This window comes from Gekko japonicus, unplaced genomic scaffold (genome assembly GCF_001447785.1).
Source record: "Gekko japonicus isolate JY-2015 unplaced genomic scaffold, Gekko_japonicus_V1.1 scaffold1864, whole genome shotgun sequence".
NCBI classification, from domain to species: Eukaryota; Metazoa; Chordata; class Lepidosauria; order Squamata; family Gekkonidae; genus Gekko; species Gekko japonicus.
Window position 1 is genome coordinate 287,196 of NW_015168709.1, and position 27,176 is coordinate 314,371.

General features: G+C 41.1%; 1 protein-coding gene across 1 annotated transcript in view; it reads left to right on the plus strand.

Moving 5' to 3' along the window:
• LOC107114103 (neuron navigator 2-like) overlaps positions 1–27,176 on the plus strand; it is a gene marked incomplete at its 3' end in the record, with an annotated part of 109,603 nt that overhangs the window by 53,153 nt on the left and 29,274 nt on the right. The window contains exons 6-8 of the mRNA XM_015415536.1: positions 1,309–1,594; positions 7,410–7,478; positions 14,315–14,472. Coding sequence (XP_015271022.1) covers positions 1,309–1,594; positions 7,410–7,478; positions 14,315–14,472 — 513 coding nt within the window. The remainder of the gene's footprint in view (positions 1–1,308; positions 1,595–7,409; positions 7,479–14,314; positions 14,473–27,176) is intronic.

Below are 27,176 nucleotides of genomic sequence, written 5' to 3' on the forward strand. Positions count from 1 at the left end.
TTGGGCCCCTGAGAGGTTATTGTATCCAAGAGGGAGGAGATATGGGTAAGAAGAAATTGCACAGTTGTTGGGCTGCTTCCATGCATTTCCTTCTCATTCTTGTTTTTCATTGTCCTTCTGTGGAATGGAGAAGCATTTGTTGTGATCCTGTAATGAAGCTGCTTAGTGTAGTGTACTTTGCAGAGAAGAAAACACATAGGGTTGCCAACTTTGGGTTGGGAAATTCCTAGAGAGAGGAGGGGTTTGGGGAGGGTGGGACCTTGGCAGGGTATAATGCCATAACCCTCCAAAGCAGTCATTTTCTCCAGGGGAAATGATCTATGTTGTGTGGAGATCAGTTGTAATTCTGGGGGATCTCCAGCCCCCACCTGATGGCTGGCAACCCTGCCTCCCAGCAGTAGCTCCCAGTTCAGTTGGCTAATACCCATCTCACAAAGCCTTTCCCTTCAGGTAATGTGTGAATGTTCAGTTCCCATTTAGGAGACAATAGCTGTATATTTTGTTGAAATTACCTGAAGTATCGCCATCCTGTATATCTATATATCTAATTCCCAAGTTGCCCTCTCCGTGCGGATATCTAAATCCACACATCGGGGGTACCTGGGGGGCAGGGAGATTTTCCTGCACATTTGGGGCAATCCCCAGATGTGCAGAAAAACCGGAAAGTTGGAAAAAATATGCGGGGGATATTTAAATTCCCCCAAAAGTAAAAGAGCATCATTCCCTGTGCAGGCACAGGGAACGATCTGAGAATGGCTTCGCTGCCGCCGCCAGGGAGAGGGATGGGGCGGGAGAAGGCTTGGCTGGCTGGCGGCTCTAAGCTGCTGAGCCCTCGCTGCCACCGGGGGGGGGGGAAGAAAGTTTGGCGAGCTGAGCTCAGGCCTCGCCGCCGCTGGGGGGGAGGGGGGAAAGTTCGGTGGGCCAGTCAAGCCTTGCCGCTGCCACCGCCGCTAGGGAAGGGGGGAGGGAGAAAGCTTGGTGGGCCAAGTTCAAGCCTCTCGCCACTGGTGCTGGGGGGGAGGAGGGAGAAGGCTTGGAGGGGTACAGGCCTCGCCGTGGGTGCCGGGGATGGGGGGGCAGGGGAGAGAGTATCACGGGTCCCCCTTCTTGTTAAAAGTTCTAATATCAAATTTCCTATCAAGTTCCAAAGTATTCCTTATTATTAAAGGTTTTTTTTAAGTTTGCTGTAACCTAAATGGATGTAAAGATTAAGGGAATTACAAATAGTGTTAGAGTTAAGTATTTCTACTCGCAGGCTGAAATAAATTGGTTGCTGATGTAAATGCCTTTTTAAAACTTGCTTTGCAGAAATCAGGAATGGGAATTTAAAGGCCATCTTAGGCCTTTTCTTCAGTCTGTCACGATACAAACAGCAGCAACAGCAGTCCCCCAAGCAGCAATCACAGCACCACCCATCCCAGCAACCGCCCACGTCACCCCAACAAGTAGGGCCTCTATCCCAGTGCCAGGTTGGATTGCAGGAGCAGCAACTGCAGCCACCCCATCAGGTGCCGGATTCACCCCAAACGCAGTGCCAACAAGCTCAGCAAACTCCTGTTCTTCACTTGAAAGCACAACCAGAAATGCAGTCCAGGTGGGTTACCTTCTCCAGTATATTATTTTCTTAATATCAGCAGATTCACAGACTGCCCAGATAGTATCTTGCATGGAGACTCTTGTACCTGGAAATATATGTTTATAGCTAAGAAGAAAAATAAAACCTCAGTCTGACCTAGGGTTGCCAACTCCTAGTTGAAAGGGTCCTGGAGATTACAGGTTAAAACCTGGGGAGAGCAGGATTTGGGGAGGGGAGGGACTTCAGGAGGATATAGTGCTGCAGAGTTCGCTCTCCAAAGCAGCTATTTTCCCCAATGAACTGATTTCTGTCATCATGGGATATAATTCCGGGAGATCTCCAAGCACCATCTGGAAGCTGGCAGCCCTAGCTGACCATGTGCGCAACTGATTCTTATAAATCAAAGTCTTTGGAATGAGTCCACCTGGTTGATACTAAATTCCCTGAAATTAGGTACAAATTCTACAATGCTGCACTGAAGTGCTTTACATGAGCAGCAGGGCACGTATTTATTTTTATCATTATTTTATTAATTCAATTTTTACTCCGCCCTCCCCGCAAGCAGGCTCAGGGCGGCTTACGTAGTTGGTCTATAAATGACCATTCAATTCACATAAAATCAATTTAAAATTTCACATACAGTAAGAACATAGACTCATAAAGTGCTAGTGCTGCTGATACAATGGGTACATAAGATGGCATGCTGGAAATACCTTACAGCCAAACAGTTTGCCACTCAGTGGTCTTCCTGAGCACAGTGGTGGAGGCCAGATTTTAGAACTGCAGGCCAGTTTGTTTGTAATAGTGGGGGCAGCTCCTAGTTGAAAGCCTGGTGGAAGAGCTCCGTTTTGCAGGTCCCGTGGAACTGCTGTAGATCCTGCAGGGCCCTGATCTCCTCCGGGAGCTCATTCCACCAGTATGGAGCCTCCACTGAAAAAGCCCTGGCCCTAGTGGTGGCAAGCCTGGCATCCTTGGGGCCCGGAAGGGTCAGTCGTTTCTGGGACTCTATGCTTATGTGGTCATTTTATATGACTGTGCATATAGTTCTCCTAGAAAATAAGTTTTCCACTGAAAAAGGCAACCTTGTCAAAACAGATTTGGTGGTCAGTTGTACAATGATTTAATATGTTCACATACAGTAAGAACATAGACTCAAAGTGCTAGTGCTGCTGATACAATGGGTACATAAGATGGCATGCTGGAAGTACCTTCAGCCAAACAGTTTGCAACTCAATGGTCTCCCTGAGCACAGTGGTGGAGGCCAGATTTTAGAACTGCAGGCCAGTTTGTTCGTAATAGTGGGGGCAGCTCCTAGTTGAAAGCCTGGTGGAAGAGCTCCGTTTTGCAGGTCCCGTGGAACTGCTGTAGATCCTGCAGGGCCCTGATCTCCTCCGGGAGCTCATTCCACCAGTATGGAGCCTCCACTGAAAAAGCCCTGGCCCTAGTGGTGGCAAGCCTGGCATCCTTGGGGCCCGGAAGGGTCAGTCGTTTCTGGGACTCTATGCTTATGTGGTCATTTTATATGACTGTGCATATAGTTCTCCTAGAAAATAAGTTTTCCACTGAAAAAGGCAACCTTGTCAAAACAGATTTGGTGGTCAGTTGTACAATGATTTAATATGTTGTTATCTTAACTAGTTAAGGAGGTTTTGTTAATATACTGTGTTTCATATCTATTTTAATGGTATTTATAATGGATTTATTAAATTTATATCCTCCTTCACTGGTTCATTATCTCTTCTTTTCAATCTTTTTGGTTATGGAGCCGCCACTGAAAAAGCCCTGGCCCTAGTGGTGGCAAGCCTGGCATCCTTGGGGCCCGGAAGGGTCAGTCGTTTCTGGGACTCTATGCTTATGTGGTCATTTTATATGACTGTGCATATAGTTCTCCTAGAAAATAAGTTTTCCACTGAAAAAGGCAACCTTGTCAAAACAGATTTGGTGGTCAGTTGTACAATGATTTAATATGTTGTTATCTTAACTAGTTAAGGAGGTTTTGTTAATATACTGTGTTTCATATCTATTTTAATGGTATTTATAATGGATTTATTAAATTTATATCCTCCTTCACTGGTTCATTATCTCTTCTTTTCAATCTTTTTGGTTACTAAATCTGTTTAGATGGGTTGAGCTTTCATTCCCCTTCTTTTCCTTATTTGGTGGTAGTTAGGTATCAGAGTAGGATCTGAGAGACTCAGGCTTCAATTCCCCTTCTGCCATGGAAGCTTGCTGGGTGACCTATGGGGCATGTAACTCTCTCTCAGCCTAACCTACTTTACATGGTTGTTCATATGAGAATACAATGGAGGAAGGCTGAAAGAGGTAAACCACTTTTGGGTCCCCATTGGGAAGAAAAGCTGAGAATAAATATTTAAATCAATAACCAAGACACAGGGAGGTATCAAACAGCTCTGGCAGAGAAGCTTTCTGTTGGTGTGCAGTGCTTTTTCCATCATAAAGCTTCTCCTGGCACTCTGTCATCAGAAGAATGGAGACATAGGACACGTACCCTATATCCAGTGATGCCTCTAAACTATAAAAATGGCTGCCATCCTCCCACTCCAGGGGAGGTGGGGGATCCGCCCCCCCCAGCTGCTATTTCCTGCTGCCGCTGCTCAGATTTTTTTTTAAAATGACCATCGGTTTAATGTCTACCCCTTCCTGCTCCCTCTGGTCTCCCGCTGGCAACGCTAGATTGATATATAAATTTACCCAACTCGTAACACACAGCTGTATTTCAAGAGCTCTCTTGCACCTGAAAATTACTTTCTCTTTGTAATATGTGTCAATTTTGCACCTGTGCGGTCTGCATTTCTTATTTCACTAAACAACAACAACAAAACCGTGCTTGTTCACTGACTGCTGGAAATTCAAAGATAGGAATGTAATTTATAGAACAGTGCCTTAGCTCTGAATTCAGCCCATCAATTTAGGCAAGGATTTCCAAGTTAGAAGATATTGTGTATACCTCATGTCTGGGTATCGGTTTTCCCGCTAAGCTGAGTTAGTGTGAGCTAACTCACAGTTTTTGAGTCTCTGGCTCACACATTTTTGTCTTAGCTCAGGAAGGATGGTTCCAGAGCAAACTAATTTATGCAGCAGCCAGATTGCTCTCTCACAACTTTAGTGCCAGTAGCTCACAAAGTAGAAGTTTTGCTAACAAGACTCCACAGCTTAGAGGGAACATTGCTGGGTATGCATAATGTAAACGTTAACTTTTAAACTAAACAAATCAGTGTGTTACACAGTAGCCTGGGCAACATGCCACCTTGTATACCAGGGCCCTTCACTACAATTCCCCAGTGTTATTGCTAAAATGATTATGTGCCAAAATCATGTGAACAAATTTAGAATACATGGGAAATAGTAAGGGGGAACGTTCACAGATGCTGCTTGCAGTTGATGGATCAATTACTGTTTGAACTGGTGAAAGTGCGACATTCATCACATCTCTCTTTTGGCTGAATATAGTGAGTTGTGAGACATATAATTTTAAGTGTGTGGTATAATTATTTGAACAAATTAAAAAGAGCCCCGCAAAACTAAACAGAAGAAGAAGAGTTGGTTTTTATACCCTGCCCTTCACTACCCAAAGGAGTTTCAGAGTGGCTTACAATCCCTTCCCTTCCTGTCCCCACAACAGACTCCCTGTGAGGTAGGTGGGGCTGAGAGAGGGCTAAGAGAGCGGTGACCTTGGGTTCGAGGTCACCCAGCTGGCTTCAGGTGGAGGAGTGGGGAATCAAACCCGGTTCTCCCAAACTAGAGTCTGCCGCTCTTAACCACTATACCAAACTGGCTCTATAGTCAAAGGATATTCAGAGTCAAGGGGGCATCTCTTTTTTTCATTTTTAAATTTTTAAAAAAATATCTTTATTTATATCATTTTCTCAAGTATAAACATGGACAGAATAGAACACAAAAATGACAACAGCAAATTACAAGTGACCAATACATGCAGTAAAATACATCTTTAGCATTCTGTGCTCTTTCCACCCAAATGTGCAACTATTAATAACAAACAACCCTAAATTTGAATATAGATATGAAACACTCTATACCAACTCTTGTGTGCGTCCTGTAAACTCTAAAATAGCTTTAACCCTTGGAATTACTATTGACTAAAACAAGAGTATCTGGAAGCTACAGTTGGTACAGAATGCTGTGGCCAGAACACTGACTGGAGTGGATCATAATGACCCTATCACTCCAGTCTTGTTCCACCTACACTGGCTCCCAATTTGCTTCCAGGCCCAATTCAAAGTGCTTTAAAGCCCTATGCAGCTTGGGCTAGTGTACCATAAGGACTGCCTACTTCCATATGACTCTGCCTGACCACTCCAGTCATCTTCAGAGACCCTGCTTCGGGTTCCCCAACCAACTGAATCAGTGGCCTTCATGGTCATGGTGCCAAAATTCTGAAACTCCCTCCTCAGGGAGATTCATCTGTCTCCCTCTATCGTTCTCTTTCACCAATGAGTGAAGATTTCTTGTTTTGTTTGGTATTCTTTGACTAACTCTCTTGGCCTTTCTCCCTGCTTGTGTGTCTGTGTATATATGTGTTTTGTTTAACTGTTTATATAATGTTTTGATGTTTTGATTGTTCACCACCTTGGAGACCCTAAGCTGGGTGGAAAGGTGGCATACACATGTTTTAAACAAACATAGAATTTTGTTTTCATTTTTCTACATAGGATACAGTTTATATACATTTTGGTACAGCTGTATAAATGATCTTTCTCAGAGATTTTATTTACTTCATTTATACTCCCCTTTTCTCCCCAGTGGAGACCTGAGTTGTATACAACATTCTCCTCCTCCATTGTATCCTCACAACAACCCTGAGAGATAGGCTAAGCTGAGAGTGTGTGACTGGCCCAAGGTCACCCAGTGAACTTCCATAGGAGAGCCGAGATTTGAACCTGGGTCTCCCAGATCCCAGTCTGAGGCATGCATATTTTAACTGACCATCAGTAGAATACTTTTAATACCTTATAAATTCATACATCTCCATAAATCCATAAATTTCCAAGTTCATAAATTGTGTTTTGAAAATATGTTCAATATTGAAGATGAACCAACAACTGTTTGTTTTTTTAAAATATAAGCATAACCATGTTTTAAAAATAGTTATTGGCTACAAATTATTGTACAAATGTATTTTGACAGGGTTAGATCCTACTTCTTCTGTCTCAGAACTGAAATCTAAGTGACAACTATTAATTAAACTTTTTATGTATACGTTTCAAATGTGTGAATCGTATTTACTGAAATATAAATTTACCATTTAAAACCTGACTCTTCATTGCTTTTCTTCCCCATATGCTATCACTCTTGCTTGCCAAAGCTTTCATTATTGTACACCCTCATGTGGTAAGATCTGGTATTTAACCCAAGGAAAACAAGTCAACTGAAAGAGTAATTGAAAACTATATCACTTAAATCACTGAAAACTGATGTAGTCACTGGCATGGTAATTACAGATCGTACCATCCTGTGGAAGTTTTACCGCTTCAGAAATGTGCATGAGAATCAGGCTAAGAATAAGCATGCTTTGACATACTGAGTTCTTTATGGGCATTAAACTGTGCAGTAAGATAGCTCTTGCTTGCAAAGTGAACCAGAAGTTTATTTACTGAGTCATTGCTGTGACTGAGATGATGAAAAATTCTTTAAAAGTTGCATATCTGAAATGTGGTTGTTGGGGCAAGTTGGAATTCTTTTTCTCTTCTGTAGTATCAGGATAAATCCCTTTTCAAAAACTTTCATCTCTGTGTGTGAATGATTCTTCCTTGCTCACTCACATCTTCCACTTTTTTTCTTTCTTCTTGTACAGTGCATCACCCAGGGACTCATCTCAAAGCAAAATCATCCGATTCACTCTCGGTCAGAAAAAGACTTCTAGGTTAGCACTTCTTCCTCCAAGCATGGATAACCCTCCTTGCAAGAAACCCCGGTTTGCATGGCTTAGGGTTCACCTTACTGGTGTGCACTTGTCATTTTCAAACCAAATATTTTAGAAAAACCAAAGTGGGGAGAACTAGTCATTATTATTATTATTATTATTATTATTATTATTATTATTATTATTATTATTATTATTATTATTATTATTATTATGTTCATTTATTTTATGTAGTATATTGATACCTAAGCCTATCCCCAAGTGCACAGTGCAGTTTCCAAGAATAGCATCAGTATCCCCCAGTCCTCAAAGGGCTTATACAGTCTAATTTTATTACTAATTTGTTGGGAGGTGGGAGAGGTGGTTTGAAAGAAGACTGGAATAATTTGCAGGAGTAACTAAACATAATGTGACAGTGTACCTAAAAAGTAAACAAACAGACAAAGAAATGAAAGCTAGATAGTTTGGGAATCTTTCTGTCCTTCCCCCCCATCTTAACTTCCTTCCTCGTTTTTCTTTATTATTCTTTATCAGTGATACCTCTAAAGTACAACTCATTTCCCTTAGGATAATAAAGAGTGACAATACTTGGACTGTGTAAGATGAGAGAATACAGCAGCATAGATATACGTGTCATCTTTATTCTGGATCCCACAGTGTCTGGTAATGGGGAACATCTAATCTCCAAGAGGATGAATAATGGGTGTTCCAATCCATTTATTCCCTTCTGAGTCAAAGCCTGACATGAGTTCTGACCCCTATGAGCTTCTCATTGCAGCACTTCAAAATGCTACTCTAATCCTTATTAATACCTGTGCTATTAATCAGATTTACTTGTGATGAATGTTACTCTTACCATGCTGTCATATTTGCTTGGTTAGGAATGCCTTATAAGCACTGTATTATGTAAGGTGTTAATGTTTGCCCTTTTTATTCAGAAACTGTAGTATATTTTCTTATTTGGACATTGCTGCTCCAGACATTATAGTCTTTCCTCTTTTTTTCATCCTGGAAATGATAAGACATCATGATTTAGAGGTCCTCTTATCAGCCGCTTTCTCAATCTTGCCTCATTTATTGCAGTCCTTTATAGATCCATGTCTGCTTGCCTATGCCTGTTCACCCCTGCAAATCAACACATTTATGCTCTCTTTTAGAGATGAATTAGAGTAGGTATGGGATATGCTTGAATGCTCTCCTGATGAACAACTGACATGCAGCCATGGGGAAGGGGTAGTCAGTGGCATAGGAGAGTCCTTTCTCTAGGGGCCAATTATACAATCAAAGTTTCTCCTGCAAAAGGGGGAAAAATATGGGGTCTAGTTACTGAGAATTGTACAAGGCCAGCTCATTCTTAACTCCTGATCGGTTTGAGCAGATTCCTGCAAAAACCTCGTTGAAAGGAAAGAGAGCCACACAGGAGCTTGTGCTGTTTGCATTCTTTTTTGTTGGGGTTTACCCAATAGGACTCCTTGGCAGATAGTTCACTTTCTTTGGGAAGTTGCTTTCTGTTTTTTTGTGCTCAAATCCTGATCATAATTTTAGAGATGACCTGCAGCTCCTATTTTTGCCACCAGTACCTTCAAAAGAACAACTAGATAGCTAAGAATGTTCAAAAACATGTTCAAAATCAAGAAAAAAGAACTGTAAGTCTTCATTTGGTTAAGAGTCTGCTGATCAGACCAGTGGTCCATCTAGTCTAGCATCCTGTTTCACACAGTGGCCAACCAGGCATAGAGGCTGTAGTTGTCCTTGATGAACCATGGACCTGACTAATCCCCTTTAACTGTGGCTATGCTTCTGGTCATTGCTACCTCCCCTAGCAGTGAATTTCACAGTTTATTTATTCTGAACCTATTTCCCAACAGTTTTGTTGACATGAATGCTGAACTTAATAGCATTATGGTCACTGTTCCCCATTGGTGCAACAACGTTTACATTTTGCATGAGGTCTCAAGCTCTGCTCAGAACCAGGTCCAGAGTCCCTACACCTCTAGTTGTCTCTCTGACCAACTGCTCTAGTTTATAGTCATTTATGATGTATAGAAAGCTTGTTTCTATGCCATGACGCAAGCATATGCATGTACAATCAATGGTAGTTGAAGTCAGCCAGTATTACAACATTCTCCCCTTTAATCACCATTCTTACTTCCCTCTCCATCTTGATTTCTGCCTCCTGGTTTTGTTCAGGGGGACAGTAGCACACCTCCATTTTTAAGTAACCCTTAGGGATAAGCCATTCTGAAATAGAGGCTTTCTAGCTCCTGTCAGCTTTCCCCCAGAAGTTTAAAACCTGTTCTGCTAGCTTTTTGATATTAAATGCAAGCAGCCTGGTTTCCTTTTGGTTTCCTTTTGGTTCAGGTGAAGCCCATCTCTTTTGTATAGGTTCAGCTTGTCCCAGGAAGTCCCCCAGTGTCTAACAAATCTAAACCCTTGCTCTCAGCACTACTTTCTCATCCATGCATTTAAACCACTAATCTGTGCCTGTCTAGCAGGCCCTGAGAATGCTTCATTGGAGGTCCTGGCCTTTAGCCTCCTGCCTAGTAGCCTAAATTTATTCTCCATTACCACACAACTGCACTTTTCAATGTCATCGGTGCCAACATGCACCATGACTGCTGACTCCTCCCCTGTACTAGCTATCAAGCTGCCTAGACACACAGGTTACCATGTGGTCAAACACCTGTCACAAACCATCCACTCTATGATTCCTAATAATCAAACTCCCACTACCAAAAGCCTACCTCCCCCCCAAAAAACCCCTCTGAAGAGTATCTTTAGTACAAGAGGATGATAATTCTGTTCTAACAGATTATTTCTTCCTTCCTCGACTTTCAAATCTCAACTTGACACCCTTGAAGCTCAAGACTCTTAATCTCCACTGCAGTATAGGAGCAGGATGATTCTAACAGTCCATATGCCTCTGTGTCTCTCTTAGTATCTCCAGGTTGGCAACCATATCCTTAAGGGAATTAGCTTGTTTCCTGAGAGCCAAGAGGTCCACACAACAAACACAATTGCTGTCCTGTGGGCAGATAATTGTCCATATGACACATTTTGCAAAACATTGGGAGCCCCCTCCCCCCCCCCGCTGGCATTCTAACTTCATAGCTGCTTTGGTTGTTTAAGGGTATTAAGAGTATGAGCGGGTTCTTACCTGAAGCTCTGTAGAATCCACTTCTATCCTTAGAAAGTTAGTGTGGCATACTCAAACATCCTTGCCCAACTCTGGACTCACATAGCAGCTTTATTTGTCTCTTATTTAAAGAAGATTTGCTTCTGTGGTCATCTCTTGCTCCCCCACACACTCCCCCACTAAATACCCATGATTAACTCTCTCTGTGCATATGCTGTATTTGTGTGCTCCACAAGCTGCTGTCTACTTTCTGAAGCCTCACCTCTGATTGGTTGGATCCAGTCCTTACACTGTTGAAACAGCTTCACAAGAGAGATTCTTCCTTCTGTTACAGCAGCTCCATGTATCCCTCCCCCCAGCCACTTTTGAAGGCCAGGGAACCCTTTGGAGCAGTGTGCCATGTGGGGGGAGGGACAGAGGTTGCTCCTCCCTGCTCTCTTTGAGTTTTTGATCTACTTGGGCCCCGTTCATACGCAGCGATTTGGGCCAGTTGCGGGCCAGTTTGGGGGCGGATCAAAGCAGCGCGATCACACCACAACATCTGGGAAGCGTTCTGCTTCCGCCCCCAAACTGGCCCTTTCTGAGAAAACGCGCCTCAAGTTGACACCACCTACCTCGGTGGTTCAACTCCTTGGCGCGCTTCAGGCCGGGCGTTTGATCGCCGGCGCTCCCTTGCGCCGGCTCAACCCCGGCCTGGAGCGGAACTGCGCATGCGCGGGCATGCGCAGTTCAGCCGGCTCCCGTTCGGGACGTGTTTTCTCCCCGGCGTTTGATCGCGCCGGGGAGAAAAGGCGGCGCGGCCGGGGGATCTGTGTGATCCCGCCGCGCCGTGTCAACGTTGGCGCGGCTTTTAAAAGCCGCGCTTTAAAGAGGCTTTTCCCTGCCGTGTGGCAGGGGCCTTGCAAAGTTTTCTCTGCTCATACAAGAAAAGGGAAAGACAGCTTCTCCTGATTCTCCATTGTTGCTGCATCCTCCATACTACATCCCAGATTTGCTCTTGAGGGGCTCTCTAGCATGGTGAGGGGAATACAAAGCAATTCTATGAGAAGGGGATGGCCCTAAAATCAGATTGATGGACCTGTTATGTTTCTAGAAGGAGGGAATCCAACTCAATATCCTCCAGTTTTGGTTGGAATTATAAAAATATTAGTTATGACTATCACTATGATAGAACAAGATTTTTCCTCATGTGAAACATTAAATGGTGACATACTAAATAACTAAAATTTCATACTGAAACCAATATTTCATTTTTTAAATGTAGGTTTATCATATCCATATATAAGAATTCTCACCATTTTCATTTTTTTTAAATATTGTATTCACCTAGTAACTTTTTTCTTCTTCCTGGAACAAAATTCAGGAATTTTGTAATTCCTACTTAATTTATTATCCATCTGCTTGCAACGATCAAAGGTTTATATGCCTGGGTTTGAAAGGACAATTTAGACAGCTTCGTTTCATCCTCCTCACCAGAAATAGAAATAGGAAACCCAGAAAGGATGGATGTATAGGCTAGCAGAAATGTACTTTGTCTCCGTAATGCAGTTATATTCAGCCTGTCCACACCTTAGCTGTTGCAGGTGTTTCTCTTTACCTTTCAACCAGCATGTTGCATGAAGATTCTTGCCATGTCTATGTCAGGTCTCTTATAAAAAGCATGAAAAGAATTTTCCATACCCTTCCTCCTTGATTCTTCCTAACCCTTTCCTGGTAGCCTTTCTTTAGGCTGCTTCTCTATCCAGAGCTATGGAGTGGATCCAGGTCATGAGTTTGTGTTCCTTTCCATTCATGGAAGGACTTTCCCAGTTCATGGAAGGTGCTTGTCTTTCATGGGCTCCTTCTGTGAGTAGAAGGGCATACTTTAATCCAGCCCTCTGTGGTGTGTGTGTGTTTATGATGACTATTGTATGCAGCTTTCTAGTATTGTCTGCTTTTATGATTATCTCTTTTTTCCCCATTGGAGAAGTAAAAAGGTTCAGCTTTGGACAGACAGACCTCGTTTAATTCTGCTTTAGAGACACAGCAGTCATTGTTAACTGGGAAATAAGTATGTTGAATTGAGCTTTGAAAGCATGTGCATGTATCTGCTAATGCTGACATGCTTTTCCTCATCTTCCCTTTCTTCACCTTGTTTAATCTGAGTTTGCTGAAAGAAAGCATTGTTGCCTTTCTTCTTCTCAGCTCTGAAGTTGCCTTTGGAGTGAAAAAGGTTTGTAATGCCCCTAACCAGATGGGAATTTTGCCAACAGGAAGCTATACACGAATAAATACTACTGTTGTTTTAACCTATTGCTTCTGCAGTTTACCTCATGCCCAGTGATTTCTCCACGGAAAACAGTTAAAGAAGCAAATACTATACAGTAATATTCCATTCCTGAGAATACAGACATAAATCATATCACCAGTGGTGGTTTTTTTTTTTTTTTACATTAAGTACCAGCAGCCCTTGGGGATTTCGGCACAAGCCATTGAGGGTTGAACAAGAATTGTATGATATGCTGATGCAGAAGAAATTCTATGTAGATTCTGTGTGAGTAACGTGGATTTTTAAACCGTAGAATTGTATTGCAAAACCCCAGCAACATTTGGTATAGAACAGCTCTTCCCATTGCTGGTTCCATTGCAGTCTGGGTATTTTGATTAATAAATATGATTATTGACTAAAGTGATTACAAGTGGCCATTAATGCCACAATTTGAAGCTCTGCATGATGATTCCAGAGGATGGGATTGTGGAATGATAAATAACAGCCAAAAACTGGCAGTGGGCATCGCCTCTGCTCTCAGTCTTAGTGGATTCAGAACACATGTGTATGTTTCATGCCTATAATTGCCCGTGAGTGTCATGAGAATTTGATCCTGTGGATTTATAGTCCTGGGTTGCAATCCAGCATATTAAATCACTCAAACTAATGTTTTTGGGGTTTTTTGCAACTGTGAGCTGTGCTACAGCACACATTTATAGACTCAGATGTTGCCCCATTTTTCTGTTGTGGGGCTCCACTAATAAACTATATTTCTCCTACCTGTTGTAAAAGAATGTTTGCTACACTTGGCAGGAAAGTATTAGAGAAACACTCAGTTTTGAGATGCCATTTCTGATTGGCATCTTGCTGGGTGAGAGTTCTTAATGAAACTGTCTACTTTCAGATCTGGCAACCCCAACCTAGGACCTTATCCTTTCAAGAGTAACATCTCTTGGGATTGTTCTTAAGTAGTAGAATCCATTGAACAAAAAAGTCTCAGAGCTATTTTTTTCAAAATTATATTTTGAAATATTTCTGATGTTGTGACATTCCAGTTCCCATGATCAGGAATTTGTTAATATGTGCCCTGATTAAATGATTCCCCAAAGATGTGAAATAGCCAGTGCTGAAGGGCTTGAAAAGGCTAATGTTCACTGTGGAGAGTGAGACTGCATGTACAAATCATTTGCTTGAATAGAGCTGTTTCCTACATTTAAATGAAGTAGGAAGCCCTTGTACAGGAGTATCCATGTGACGATCAGAGCACACTTTGAAATCTAGACTGGATCAGTTGTTCTTTGTGAAATATTCGAGCTGACATTCCATTTTTGAAATATTTAGGTCTTGCTGAGCCCTCCTTGCCTGATTTGGCATGAACTTAAGTTCATTCTGATCGTATATAGGGGCTTTTGGGAGCAACTTGTTTGCTAATTTGTTTTTACCTCAAAACAGACTTCCAGGTCCGACCACGAGGGTTTCAGCTGCAGGCAGCGAGGCAAAAACTCGTGGTTCAGTTAGTGCCAACAACCGGCGCAGCCAGAGCTTTAACAACTATGACAAATCCAAACCCACAAGCTCACCATCCCTTTCATCAAATAGCAGTGAAAAAGGTAAGTGAACTGAAACATTGTTCTGACTCCTATACAGTTCGCAGAAGCTGATATTGTAGAAGTGTTGCAAGTACAGAGCATAACTTAGACAGTCAAGCATTTTTAAGTAGTTGCTTAACTCTCCCATTTAAATCAAAACAACTTAAATGTTCTTAACTTTTGCTGGATCAGGCCCATAGGACCCTCCTATAAAACATTTCTAGACTAATGAAACTCCACAGAAACCACTAGGACATTACTTTATAGTATGCCTAAACTTTTGCATGTGTTCCTGTATCCTGCAGAGTTCAGATGGTCTTCTGGTCTTGTATCTTGCTTAGAGAGTTTCCATAGATTTCCATAAACAAGGAGAAGACGCAAAATGCTCTACACATAAAATTTGAAGTGAACTTGGACTGGACAAGTGTATATTTGACATGCACATTTTAATGTTCCTTGCACGTGGAGGAAAAGAACAGCTGGAGCTGCACAAATACTGGGATGTCAGGAAAAGAGTGTCTTGAATAACCAGGAAATCTCCCCCCTTCCCCTGACCCAGTAAACTCTGCTTTGGGAGAAAGTCAGAGGAGCAGCTTGGTTCCAGCCTCAGGTTCATCACAAGATTTGGGATGGGCATAATACTTGCCCCGGGCCGAGACTAGTAATTTCAGTTGCTGTTTGTCCCCAGTTTTAGTGTGTCATTTGCTTTGCGACAGTGTGAACAAACTAGCCAGAGCTTGCTTCTGCTTTTTTTTTTCCTCTGATACATTAAAATTTGAATTATGTTGGTGAATCTCATGAGATCTGATATGTCCTCTTAAGCCAGCAATGGTTCCTGAGTCTCCTGTTAAGGTTTCACCTGCCAAGCTGGACATAATCCAGGTTGTTCACCCTTGTAAAGTTCCAACAGAATGTTTGTATGGTTGCACTCTGGGCACATTTGTTTATTTATTTAGTTTTCTTGTATTATGCCTTTCTCAGTGAGACTCAAGGCAGAGTAAAGAGAGAGAAATAATCATACAGTATACCACATTGGATGGATAATGCAATAGGACTGGGAGTACAAAACTGAACAAAGCAAGCATCAAATGTGACCACACGGTATAAGGTACAAAATGAGCAGTGCAATTGAACAAAGTAGTAGGAGTAGGAATACAAAGCTAAAAGGCAGTGTGAACAGCCATAGTGCAAGCAGTGCAGAGTGTGGGATTAAAAAGGAACAAGCAATGCAGGGGACCTTCTGGATCATTCTGGACCATTATGTCCCACTACAGATCGATTCCAATATGAGAATGCTCTCCTGAACATTTCTGTTTTGCCCATTTTGTAGAATGATAGTACTGTAAGAACCTTCCTAACATCTTCAGGCAGGCCATTCTACAAGGCAGTAACTACCACAAATAATATTCCTGAGCGGGTGGTTGCCAATCTTACCAGCTTGTGTGGAGGAATCTTTAAAAGATTGTATTCAGACGACTGAAGTGGTGCAGCACGGTAGGAAAGGTGGCCCCACAGACGTGGGTACTAGAAGAAGAAAGAAGAAGAAGAAGAGTTGGATTTATACCCCACCCTTCACTTGGAGTCTCAGAGCAGTTTGCAATCTCCTTCCCTTCCTCTCCCTACAACAGACACCCTGTGAGGTAGGTGGGGCTGAAAGAGTTCTTTCGAGAACTGCTCTTGAGAGAACAGCTCTGAGAGAACTGTGACTGACCCAGTCACCCAGCTAGCTGCATGTGGAGAAGTGGGGAATCAAACTCCGTTCTCCAGATTAAAGTCTGCTGCTCTTAACCACTACACCAAACTAGGCCATGAAGTGCGTCATAAGTGGTAACTGGTACCTTAAATTGAGCCTAGTAACTGATCAGTAGCTAATAGAGTGAGTGAGTGCAGGAGGGGTATGACATGCATGTTCTGCCTGGTACCCACTAGTAATTGAGACGCCACACTTTGTACTACTTGGAGTTTCTTAGTAGAATTCAAGGGAAGATCCATGTAATTACAGTAGCCTAGCCTCAAGGTAGGGGCCAACAGCCAAGCTAGGTGAAGCTGACAGAACACTTTTTTTCAGCTGTAATGGCTTGCTTCTCCAGTAGTAATGTTGGCTCTAACCCAATTAGAGAGTGTCAGCTGGAACCCATTGAAGGTGGAGAGTACACATGTACACCAATAGTTTTTTGCATGTACTGCTGCTATTGACTGAAGGAGGAATGAGCTTTTGCATGACAGAACCAGAAAGTGGGAGGAAAGGGTGCCTATTCACAGAATGTAATGCTAATAGTCCATTTTCCTCTTACAATCAATAGCATTGGATCATACAAACGGTTATTGGTGTGTACATGCTGGCAGTGTTGCTGGTATTGGGTAAAATTTGTCCTTATGGTGATAGCTTAAAAGAAAGAAGGAGAAAAATAACTTCTAGTGACCAGCTTTAGTGTTTTCATATGATATATAAGCCTGTTGCCTCCCACCCTCTTTTCTCCCCACCTTCCATAGCAAGGGTGAAAGAGACCAAATGTAATTTCAAGGATCATTGAGTACAGGGTTGATGGCTGGTGGAGCGCTATAGCTTTATGAATGTCATAAAGAAATAAGGCACCTCATAATGAATGCCGAACACGTGGTGTTTTCCTAAGAGATATTCTGTAGAATTATATTTACTGAAAACATGGCATTTTGGTAAGATATTCAAAATGCAAGTCAGAACTTGTGGTACAACTGCATGAAAAGGTATGGAACAATGTATTTGTTCTGTCCAATACTGAACCATTTATTAATTTCCTTTACTTGTATGTTGTCTGGTCCATCTTTTCTTTGCCTTTTCATTTTACACTCACTTTCATGAGTTGTTGATCTACTAACCAGTATGTGCAATGTGTTGCTAAATTAGCCCCTATGCCAGAAGACCGGATAGTAACAAATGTCACACCAATTTTTAAAACAGGGTCTAGAGGGAATCCAGGAAATTACAAGCCAGTTAGCCTAGCATCTGTTCCAGATAAGTTAATAGAAACTGTTATTAAGGATAGATTTATTAAGCACTTTGAAGAACAAAGTTTGTTGAGGGAAAATCAGCATGGCTTCTGCAAATGGAAGTTCTGCCCTACCAACATTTGACGTTCTGTGAGCATATGGATAATGGTGATCTGAGAGATTATATACATGGACTTTCAAAAGGCTTTTGAGAAGGTATCTCACCACAAACTCCTTAGTAGGGATGAGCCCAAACCTAAAAAGGGCGGTTCAGTTCAGGGTGGATGACAAAACGAACCCAGAACTAAACCAAAATGGCCCGAACCAAACTGGTCTGACCAGTTCCCCCTTTCTCCCAGTCGCGGCTTGCAGTTCCCGAACTCCAATCCAGCCCAAATTTGTGCCAAATTTTGGCTCTTGAGCCAGTTTGTGCCCATCCCTACTCCTCAGTAAAATTAGCAGTTATAGGATAAAAGGATGGGTTCTCTTATGGATTAAATTTTTTGTTAAATGATAAGAAGCAAAGAATAGGAATCAATGGACAGTTCTCACAGTGGAGGGAAATGAATTATGGGATCCCTCAAGAATTGGTATTGGGACCAGTACTATTTAATTTGTTCATAAATGATTTAGAATTGGGGGTAAACATTATAAGCGGCCATGTTTGCAGATGATACCAGATTATTTGTGATGGTAAAAACCAAGTCAGATCGTGAATAGTTACAGGAGAATCTGATGCATGCTGGAACGAGAAATTCTAACTATTAATATATGCTGATGGGTCTGAAATGGCTGGAACTGAGGCTAAAAGAGATCTTGGGATAATAGTGGGTTGCTCAATGAAAATATCTACTCAGTGTGCAGCAGTAACCAGAAAAGGCAAAGACCATGTTTTGGATCGTTGGGCGGTGGTTGAAAATAAAACAGCCAATGTTGTACTGCCCTTGGTGTGACTTGATTTGGAATGCTGCGTATAGTTCTAGTCGCCATATTTCAAAAAGATATTGCAGAGCTAGAAAAAGTACAGAAGAGGACAACCAAAGCAATTAAGGACTTGGAGCACCTTTCCTATGAGGAAAGTCTAAAGAGTTTGGGACTCTCATGCAGGTAGGGCAAGGCACTGATATGACAGACTGACAATAACAAACACACTTTTCCCCTTCTCGACTTCAAATGGATATTTGTAAACTATGTATAAGGTACGAAGCAACAATCAAAATAAGAAAAAAATGTCATAGATGTTTGAGTAGAGACAGCTACATGATACACATGGAGATGACCTGATAAGAAGTTGCCAAGCATAGGTGAAAATGGAAACAGACCTATCTGAAATGTTGCTGCCCCCTAGTGAGAGACTCTTTCAGTTACTACAATATTCATTTGACATTTTAGCTTTCTTCTTACATAGACATCAGGACTGATCTTATTTTTATTTATTTATTTATTAATCACATTTATACCCTGCCCTTCCCACAATGCATTTGAAGTCATAGGTTTATTGCACATGGAGGCCTTTCCTATCCAAACTGGAGTCTTTTTTTGGCACAGTCACACAACGTCATCCCCTAATCATCCATGTTCTCAGTTTTCCCACTCTGGTTCCATCGTTCCCAAAAATAGTTTGATATACATTTTATGGCAAGATCACAGTCAGCACACTTGCACACTATAGGGACAGGTAAGTGCACAATCTTAAAGATCCTGCCCACATTTGCAGCATTTTCCTTGCCTCAGCCTTGATTTAACAAACTAACAAACAAAAGGTCAGAAAAAGTCCTTGGATGGTACACTTTGTGTCTGGGTTTGTTTGGGTTTTTTTTTAGGCGGGGGGAGTACAGGAAAAATGGCAACTGACTGAAAGAACTGTGTGCGCAAAACTCCCATGTGAGTTCTGTGTTCCAAGTGGTAATGCCTCTGCATTTGTGGTAGCAATGACAGTGAAATGGGGAATCCTCACTGTGTGGATAAAGCCTTAATATATCTATATCTGAAATCTTTAAAAATGTGAGATTAACCCTCAAGACATTTCCGTGGTCATGTGGCTGGCATGACTAAACACCAAGGCGCACGGGACGCTGTTACCTTCCCACCGAAGTGGTACCAATTTATCTACTTGCAATTTCTTGCTTTCAAACTGCTAGGTTGGCAGGAGCTGGAACCAGAGACGGGAGCTCACTCCATCATGTGGCACACTCGGGTCTCGAACTGCTGAACTACCTACCTTCCACAGCCTGCAGTTCAGCGTCTTAACCACTTGAGCCACCGCAGCTCCCTTGTTATTTTTAAGTAATGTCAAATTGGTGATAATTTTATGCCACCATTATAAACCTAGGAATGCTGATAAAGGGTAATAGTTACAAATATAGCCATGTATGGTTGCAAACCATAAGCCTTCCACGTCTTTATATTTTTACAGACACTTAGGAGGGAGGAAGATTTTTAAAATAATAACATTGTTTTGAGTAAGAAGTAATTCAGTCCAGAATAAAAATTATGGTTAAACTAGATGAGATACTGTTAGGCACAAAATTGCATCTGAGGCCCCTTGGCTCTTTATCCCAGAGGAGATCTGATGCTATTGAGGAGCTCTGGGCCCATGGGCTCCTGATCCAGCAGTGGAGTTCCAGGGAAGGCTTCATTAAATGACATAAAGCTTACTTGGAGAGATTTATGCATTAAACACTAACATCATTCACATTCACCAAAGGTTGGTCAAACCTGTTAGATGCATGCAAGGACTGCCTGAACAGGAGGGTTCCATTCATGATAGAAAGCAGAACTCTGCCTGGCCCAACTTTGGTTCCCTCTTCTGTAAGACTGATGATGTCTTGAGGTAGTGGTTAAGAGTCATGGACTCTTCTGGACAACCGGGTTTGATTCCCCACTCCTCCACATGAAGCAAAGGTGTTCTGATTGATTGCTGCTGACAAGATTGTTCTGCCATGCTGAAGACACAATTGGTCTGCCCACTGCCCCTTGAGCAGCCTCCTGTTCCCTCCTGTTGCTTGTGGGCCGTTTAAGAGCAGTTGACAGGCTGGTTCTGGCCCCCTGGGCCTTATGACGCCCCTGAGTTAAACCTTGGACTATGCCCCTAATCCAAGTTAGGTCCCCATGCCTGCTGTTTAGTCCTTTCGAGATCTACCAGCATCTTGTCTAGTCTGTCTTGCAAGAAACTAGACCTCAAAATAAGAATATTGCTGAGCTATGGTGGAAGCCAATTATTAGCAAAATATTGATGAAATGTGTGAGGTCCTTTGAAAGTATTTTTAAATAGCCTACCCCAAATCTTAGCAATAAAAATGTGTCTCTAATTCTTCCTTGTTTACAGTGGTTCAAAAACCCTTGTAGGATGAATTCTTTTTTTATTACTTTTTATTAAAAGTTTTCATAAAATTGTAATATGAAGAAATATAAACAACATTCCATCCTTTAACAATCGATGTATCATCATTCTTTGTTTTAACATAAATTAAAGCATATGGCATGCTTCTTTAGAATGTTTTGATTGCAATAGTGAACACCCTAAAAAGAAAAAAAAATCGGGTTTGATCTATCTGTTCAACCACTGTATATTTAGTCTACTGTATATTAGATCAAGGAAATCTGCTAGTCTGTTCCTCGTCTCTTCTTTTTTTCTTGCTCAGTTAAATTTTGGACTCTCTCTGCTTAGTTTTTTAATTTACTTCCCTGTTGTCTGTTTAAAAACTTCAATTAAATTTGTTGCTATAAAATGCTTATTGATTTTTAAAAACACGTAAAAATAAATTACAGCTCTTGCCTGAGTTGATGACTGTAATTAATATGAATGGCTTTTTTGTTGATATCAATTTTAATTGTATTAGTAATATTTAATATAGAGACAACTAGTGAAGGAACCAATAGCTAGAGGAAGACTTCATTATCACAGTGTAAAAAATAAAAAGGGAGGCATTTGATAAAATATTTTTATTCTCCCACATTTTTAATACACTGTTCTTTTTGTGTGCCACCTTATTATGTAAGTCTGGAGACTGGCCTACTTTCCAATGGAGCAAGAGAAACCCTTGATTTTATTTTTTTATTTGTTTGTTTGTTTGTTTGATTGATTTATATCCCGCCCTTCCCGCCAAGGTGGGCTCAGGGCGGCTTACATAAAATGCATATATATACAATTAAAAACATATATAAAACATCTGTAAACAATTAGTATCCATTTTCAAAGTGCCGGAAACAAAGTGCAGAGCAGAGATTCCTAAATCCAACCGTACCACTACTTAGGTGTTAGTCCTGGTGGTATTCTCAAATCAGCTCAATTTGATCGAATAATTATGCGACGGGTTAGACTGAGGGTGGTAAAACCAGGGCACAGGATCACTCCTCAGTGTTTAGCCATGAGACAGAATGTAGGTAGTCCATACTGTTGGGGTTCAGGCCATTGTCAAAATATAATGACATTGGATGTCAGAGATATTGAACCCCAAGGCCAAATTATTATATTTAATGATATCCTTTCAGAAAAGCATTCAGTGGATAGTTTCATAAAACAGGTAAGAAAAAAAATACCATATTTCCAACATTTTCCAGCAATTGAAATCCCAATGTGCTCTGTATGTTATTTCTGAGCTCCTGTATAAAGCTTAATGCACAAATCTCTAGTCAGGCAAACAGAAATTCAATGCATAAATTTCTTACACAAACATAACCCTTCTTTAAGATCACAGTCAGTAGACTGAACATTGCATTCTGATGTGGAATTTGGCATTCCTTTACCTCTTTTCTTTTCTTTTCTTTTCTTTCCTTTTCTTTCTTTCTTTCCCTTCCTTCCTTCCTTCCTTCCTTTCTTTCTTTCTTTCTTTCTTTCTTTCTTTCTTTCTTTCTTTCTTTCTTTCTTCAGAACATAACATTAATTACATTGTGTGATTAGAGGGGAAATGATGAGGCATTCAAGCTTGTGATTTCTGATGTCACCTGCTCGCTTCTGTGTAATTAAAACCTTGTAATTCACATCTGAATTGTCACTGTCACTTAAGCCATTGCTTATATCAATTTATCTCCTGTCTAGTGTACTTTCAGTTTTCTTTACAAGAGAGCCTGTGAATGAGCTGCAGCAGAAGAAACATCTGCCTCTGGGCTAGGTCATTGCTGAACTCTTCTTAATTACTCAAGACATTTCTGTGCAATCTAAGCAAACAGCATTATCTACGCAAGAGGCTTCCATTCATTGCTGCATGCTTTGTCCCCGAGGGCATATGTTTCACAGAGTCTCCTTGTCTTTTGCATCCTTCTACATATTTATCGTTAGATATTGTCATTTAAATAAACAAGCAGTCGTCCTAATCCAAAGTCAGTAGTTCACAGCTGTGAAAACTTGTTTTTTTTACATAGTTACAGTTGCAGAAACAGAACTACACCTTGCTTCATACTATCAACATTAAAACTCAGCAAAGGAGCAAGCTATTGCCTGGTGCCTGTTGAGTGTGTGTGATTTGGCTCTGAGGACAGCCATGGAGGATTGTGGCAATGGCACTAAGGGAGGGAGTGAACTTCCCATGTGTCATATCCATGATTAAATATGGTCTTTGGGCTGTTTTAAATCTCAAGTAGTGAGCAGAAGAAGGAACAATACAGGTGTGTGTGTGATTTAAATTCTCTCAAGTTACTTCTGACTTATGGTGGCGACCCTATGAATTAATGCCCTCTAAAATGTCCTGTTGTTAACAGCCATTCTCAGGTCTTCCAAACTGAGTTTGCCCAACTGTCAAAACTAAGTGGAGGTCCAGTCCATCTTTTATGTTCTGTCTTCCTCCTGCTGCCTTCAACTTTTCCTAGCATTATTGTCTCTTCCAGTGACTCTTGTCTTCTCATAATGTGACCAAAGTATGATAGCCTCAGTTTAGTCATTTTAGCTTCTGGGGAAAGTTCAGGATGCACTTTAAGGTATAATTCCAAGAGGGGGAACAGTTTTCATTACAGGAACTTAGAGCTGCTGGGAGCGAGCCATTTATGATTGGGAAGATAGTATTAGGGAATAGACTGACAAACTTGACTTGGAGGGACCCAATGCCTGGTTCAAATCCCTGTTTACCATGGAACTTGCTGGTATTGACTTTGGGCCAATCATTGGCTTTAAATAGGGTTGCCAGGTCCTACCGTTCCACCGGTGGGGGGGCTTGAAGGTCTTCTCTGGGAGTTCTTTGCAAAGTGCATGCAGCGCGATGACAGTGCCTGAAAGTGATGTCATCATGCTGTGCGACAACACTCTAGTTTTCGGGCAAAACTCTGTGGTTTGAGCCCAAATTTACCATAGCGTTTTGCCCCAAAACTAGAGCATGGCCACGTGATGTTGGTGGCGCGATAACATCACTTCTGGGTGATGTCGTTGCACTGTGTTTTGGGGCATTTGCGGGCAGGGAGGGGCCCGCAAAAGTGGGGAAAACCCCACCCGGACCAGGGGGCTGGCAAGCCTAGCTCTTAACCTAGCTTACCTTACAGGGTGGTTGTGAGGATAAAACTGAGGAGGGGAGAACCATATGAGCCACCCTGAAATCGTCAGAGGATGAGTAGCATAAAAAATGTACCAAACTTTACTTCTTTCCACAGCAGTGTAGTTCCATTTCAGGTTAGAGTATTGTGGCTGCTTTTTACAAATTACATGTCTAGAGTTCCAGTCTTGAAACCTCAGCATCACAGTTAGTGTGCCCCTTGTTTATATGGACTACCAAGTTCAGCCTTGAAACAAAACCCATTAGAAACTTGTTTCCGTCTTGGTGAGCTCCTTTTTTCAAGTTTCCACTGTCCTTATTTTCTAATTGGCATCAGGCCTTTTCACTTTCATAATTGTATTATTGAATTTTCTGGATCCTGGATCCTTGAATTATCTTGACTGAAACCCTTTTTTGTAAATAACCTCTAAAGCTATGTAGCAGAGGAACATCACTTTGTTTAAAGTTCTTCTTTTCCTTACAAAATCATGCCTTGAAAATAATCCTGCAGATGGCAGTAGAAGTCTGGGAGGAAAAAAGAGAACAAATTATTTCCAATAACGTTCAAGAGAATAAAAATCTATTCTATTGCATGACAAAGAGGACCAGTCTGTGCTTGAAGCAGCTATCAATGCTTTTGTGATAGGTGGTCAGGCCTCTGGAGCAGTGAGATGGGATGCAAAGGCAGTACCTCCCATGCCAGTGATTGAGTATTTTCCTATACTGTCCCCAATATGATGATATACGTTTTACTCTTTGAGACCCAATTTTATTTAATATGATAGGCTGCCCGGATGCTTTGAAGGTGCTGCATCTCCTGAATGATTTGTCACCTGAAATGACTGAAAAGGTTGCCTTATTTCTAAGTTTGGTAATTAAGGATTGATTACACAATGCATAAGATAGACTTATTTCTTCTTATTACCTCTTTATCTGTTTCTGCTTCTTCCTGTAACCTGACATATGCCAATAAAGGTCTATGTATGTATGTATGTGTATGAGTAGTCCATATAAGTGATGAACCTGAATAAAATTCTGTAGGCCAGAATTAAATTCTAAGCACTATTTCTGGTAAGGGGAACATCAATAGAAACATTCTGAGGCTGCTGTCATAAGGACACTTAATTGGGAATATGCCCTGTTGCATAAAATGGGACTTGCTTCCGAGTAGACCTGTCACCATATTAAAATGTCCATTAGCTATTTTGTGTCTAAGCACTATTTTGGTTGAAATTTATCTAGATAAATTGATAGCCTAATGTGATAATGCTCATTAGTATAAAAATTACAGTTAAAAGCAAATCTTCTAGTGCTAATTCTTCGTTGACATAAATGGAACCGATTTATATGATCATGTTCTGATTTTTAAAAATTAATTGTTTTACCAATACATTAATTGAAGTTTGTGTTGGTGTTTTTGTCTTGTAAACAATGTAATTTCAGTGCTCTTAAATGTAAATAGGCTTACTCCTTCTACTGTATACTAGAAATCTGTCATCATGACAACAGAAGCCCCCACAAACCCCTCCTGTATCCCCTACAAATTAGTGTGATTTCCAAATGAGAACTCCAAAATAATTTAATTGATCTTGAAAAACCAGTGACCCTTCATGCACAGACTGCCAGATTGTCAGTAAAACTGATTTTTTTTTGGCTGTGCCAAATTCAGTAGTGTTGAATCCAAGTGTGTTAGCTGGACAAGGGGTGGGGGGTGGAGTGAGCTGGGAAAGTGTCTGTAACTGAAAAGGATTAATAAGAGTTTGCCCAACTGTCAAAACTAAGTGGAGGTTTTGAGGTAGAGATCATCATTGTTGTCAGTGACTGTTGCTTGTGTGTGTGCAGCAGAAAGCTAGCAAAAGCAATTAGACAGCATATTAGTTTGGCTCACAGGGTTCAAAGCAGAAAGTTAAATATTTCCTCATTCCTACATGATAAGGCATGAAGGCTTTACTTACACTGCTGGGAAAATAATGGACTTTTTACCTTGATATATCTGGATGCTTACTACTTAATGTGCTGTGGTGAGTTTATCGTTTTTATTAACAAACTTTAATCGTGCTACTCTTTAGTAGGACCCTATTAGTTATATTCTTGCTTTTCATTCACGGAGCCTTGCTTTGGTATTTGTTATCACACATTTGACTTTTAAAGCCTTTCAACTGTATACAAATATTTTAAGTATTCAGTTTGTAACTGCCAATAAAAATCAAGGCCAATAAGCTATGTCAGCTACATTTAAAATTTGTTCTGTGTTTACAATCAGAACTGTTGTGTTTAAAACTACTGTGCAATTTTGAGACCATTCTGGGATTTCCAGCTAGTTAAAATGTATTTGTGCAGCAGCACCAGCAGACAGATCAGCACAGCAGTTATGTTTTAAGCTCTTCCTCTGCCAAAAAACTGTCTGAAGTGTTATATCCCAGTTGGGCGCTAAGCAAGTCTTACATTATCATTGTCAAAAGTTGATAGAAGGTGCAGCCAAAAAACCTGTATGAGCTGCAGATCTAGCAAAGTGGGACACTTCTAAATAAGGAGTAGTTAGTAGTTTCAGTTTAGGAAAGTATCCCAGATGAAACAGCCATGGAAATTCAGTTTTTAGGGTGGGAAATTATGAAGTGTACACTTAGGAAAACACAATTTGTTTAATTCTCATCCTTCTGAGGAGCCGCATTACACAGCCATTTCTCGTTTCAAATGGTGGTGTAGAACTGCGCAGAAGCTGTGTACCTATCAGCTGCCGAAGAAGTTATTGAAGACTGACATAACAATTTACAATTACGGCTGTACTCTTCCAGTATAAAGACCAATTTTTGGAATAATTTAGAATGAGATTTGTGTTTTGATAAAAGTTATCTGTGTCCTCAACACGTTATTGACTATGAGTAAGAAAATATCAAAATAATCTAGTATAGCTATTCGTTTCACTTTCAACGGCCTTATTGGTGATTAATTGTCCTTTATAGCGTCCTCCTGATAGAGTTTTATGGATGTAATACTTCATGTTAGTGATTGTGAAAATGTAATTAAGGTGCTATATTAGTTTTGAACTGATCATTGTGGGGTACAGAGGATGAAAACTGAGTGCCATATACATTTTGTGTGCCATATAAAATACTAGTTATGATGGGGGTTACTCTGATGCTGAAATAGTACACATATATTTGCTAAAATTGGTATTTAGACCCCCAGCTGCACTAAAAGTTGTAGCAGTTGTAGGGTGATGGGTGACTTGGGAAGCCCAGAGGAGGTAGTGAAGCCTCCACTAAGCTATATCAGGCTTCCATCTGTAAGGCA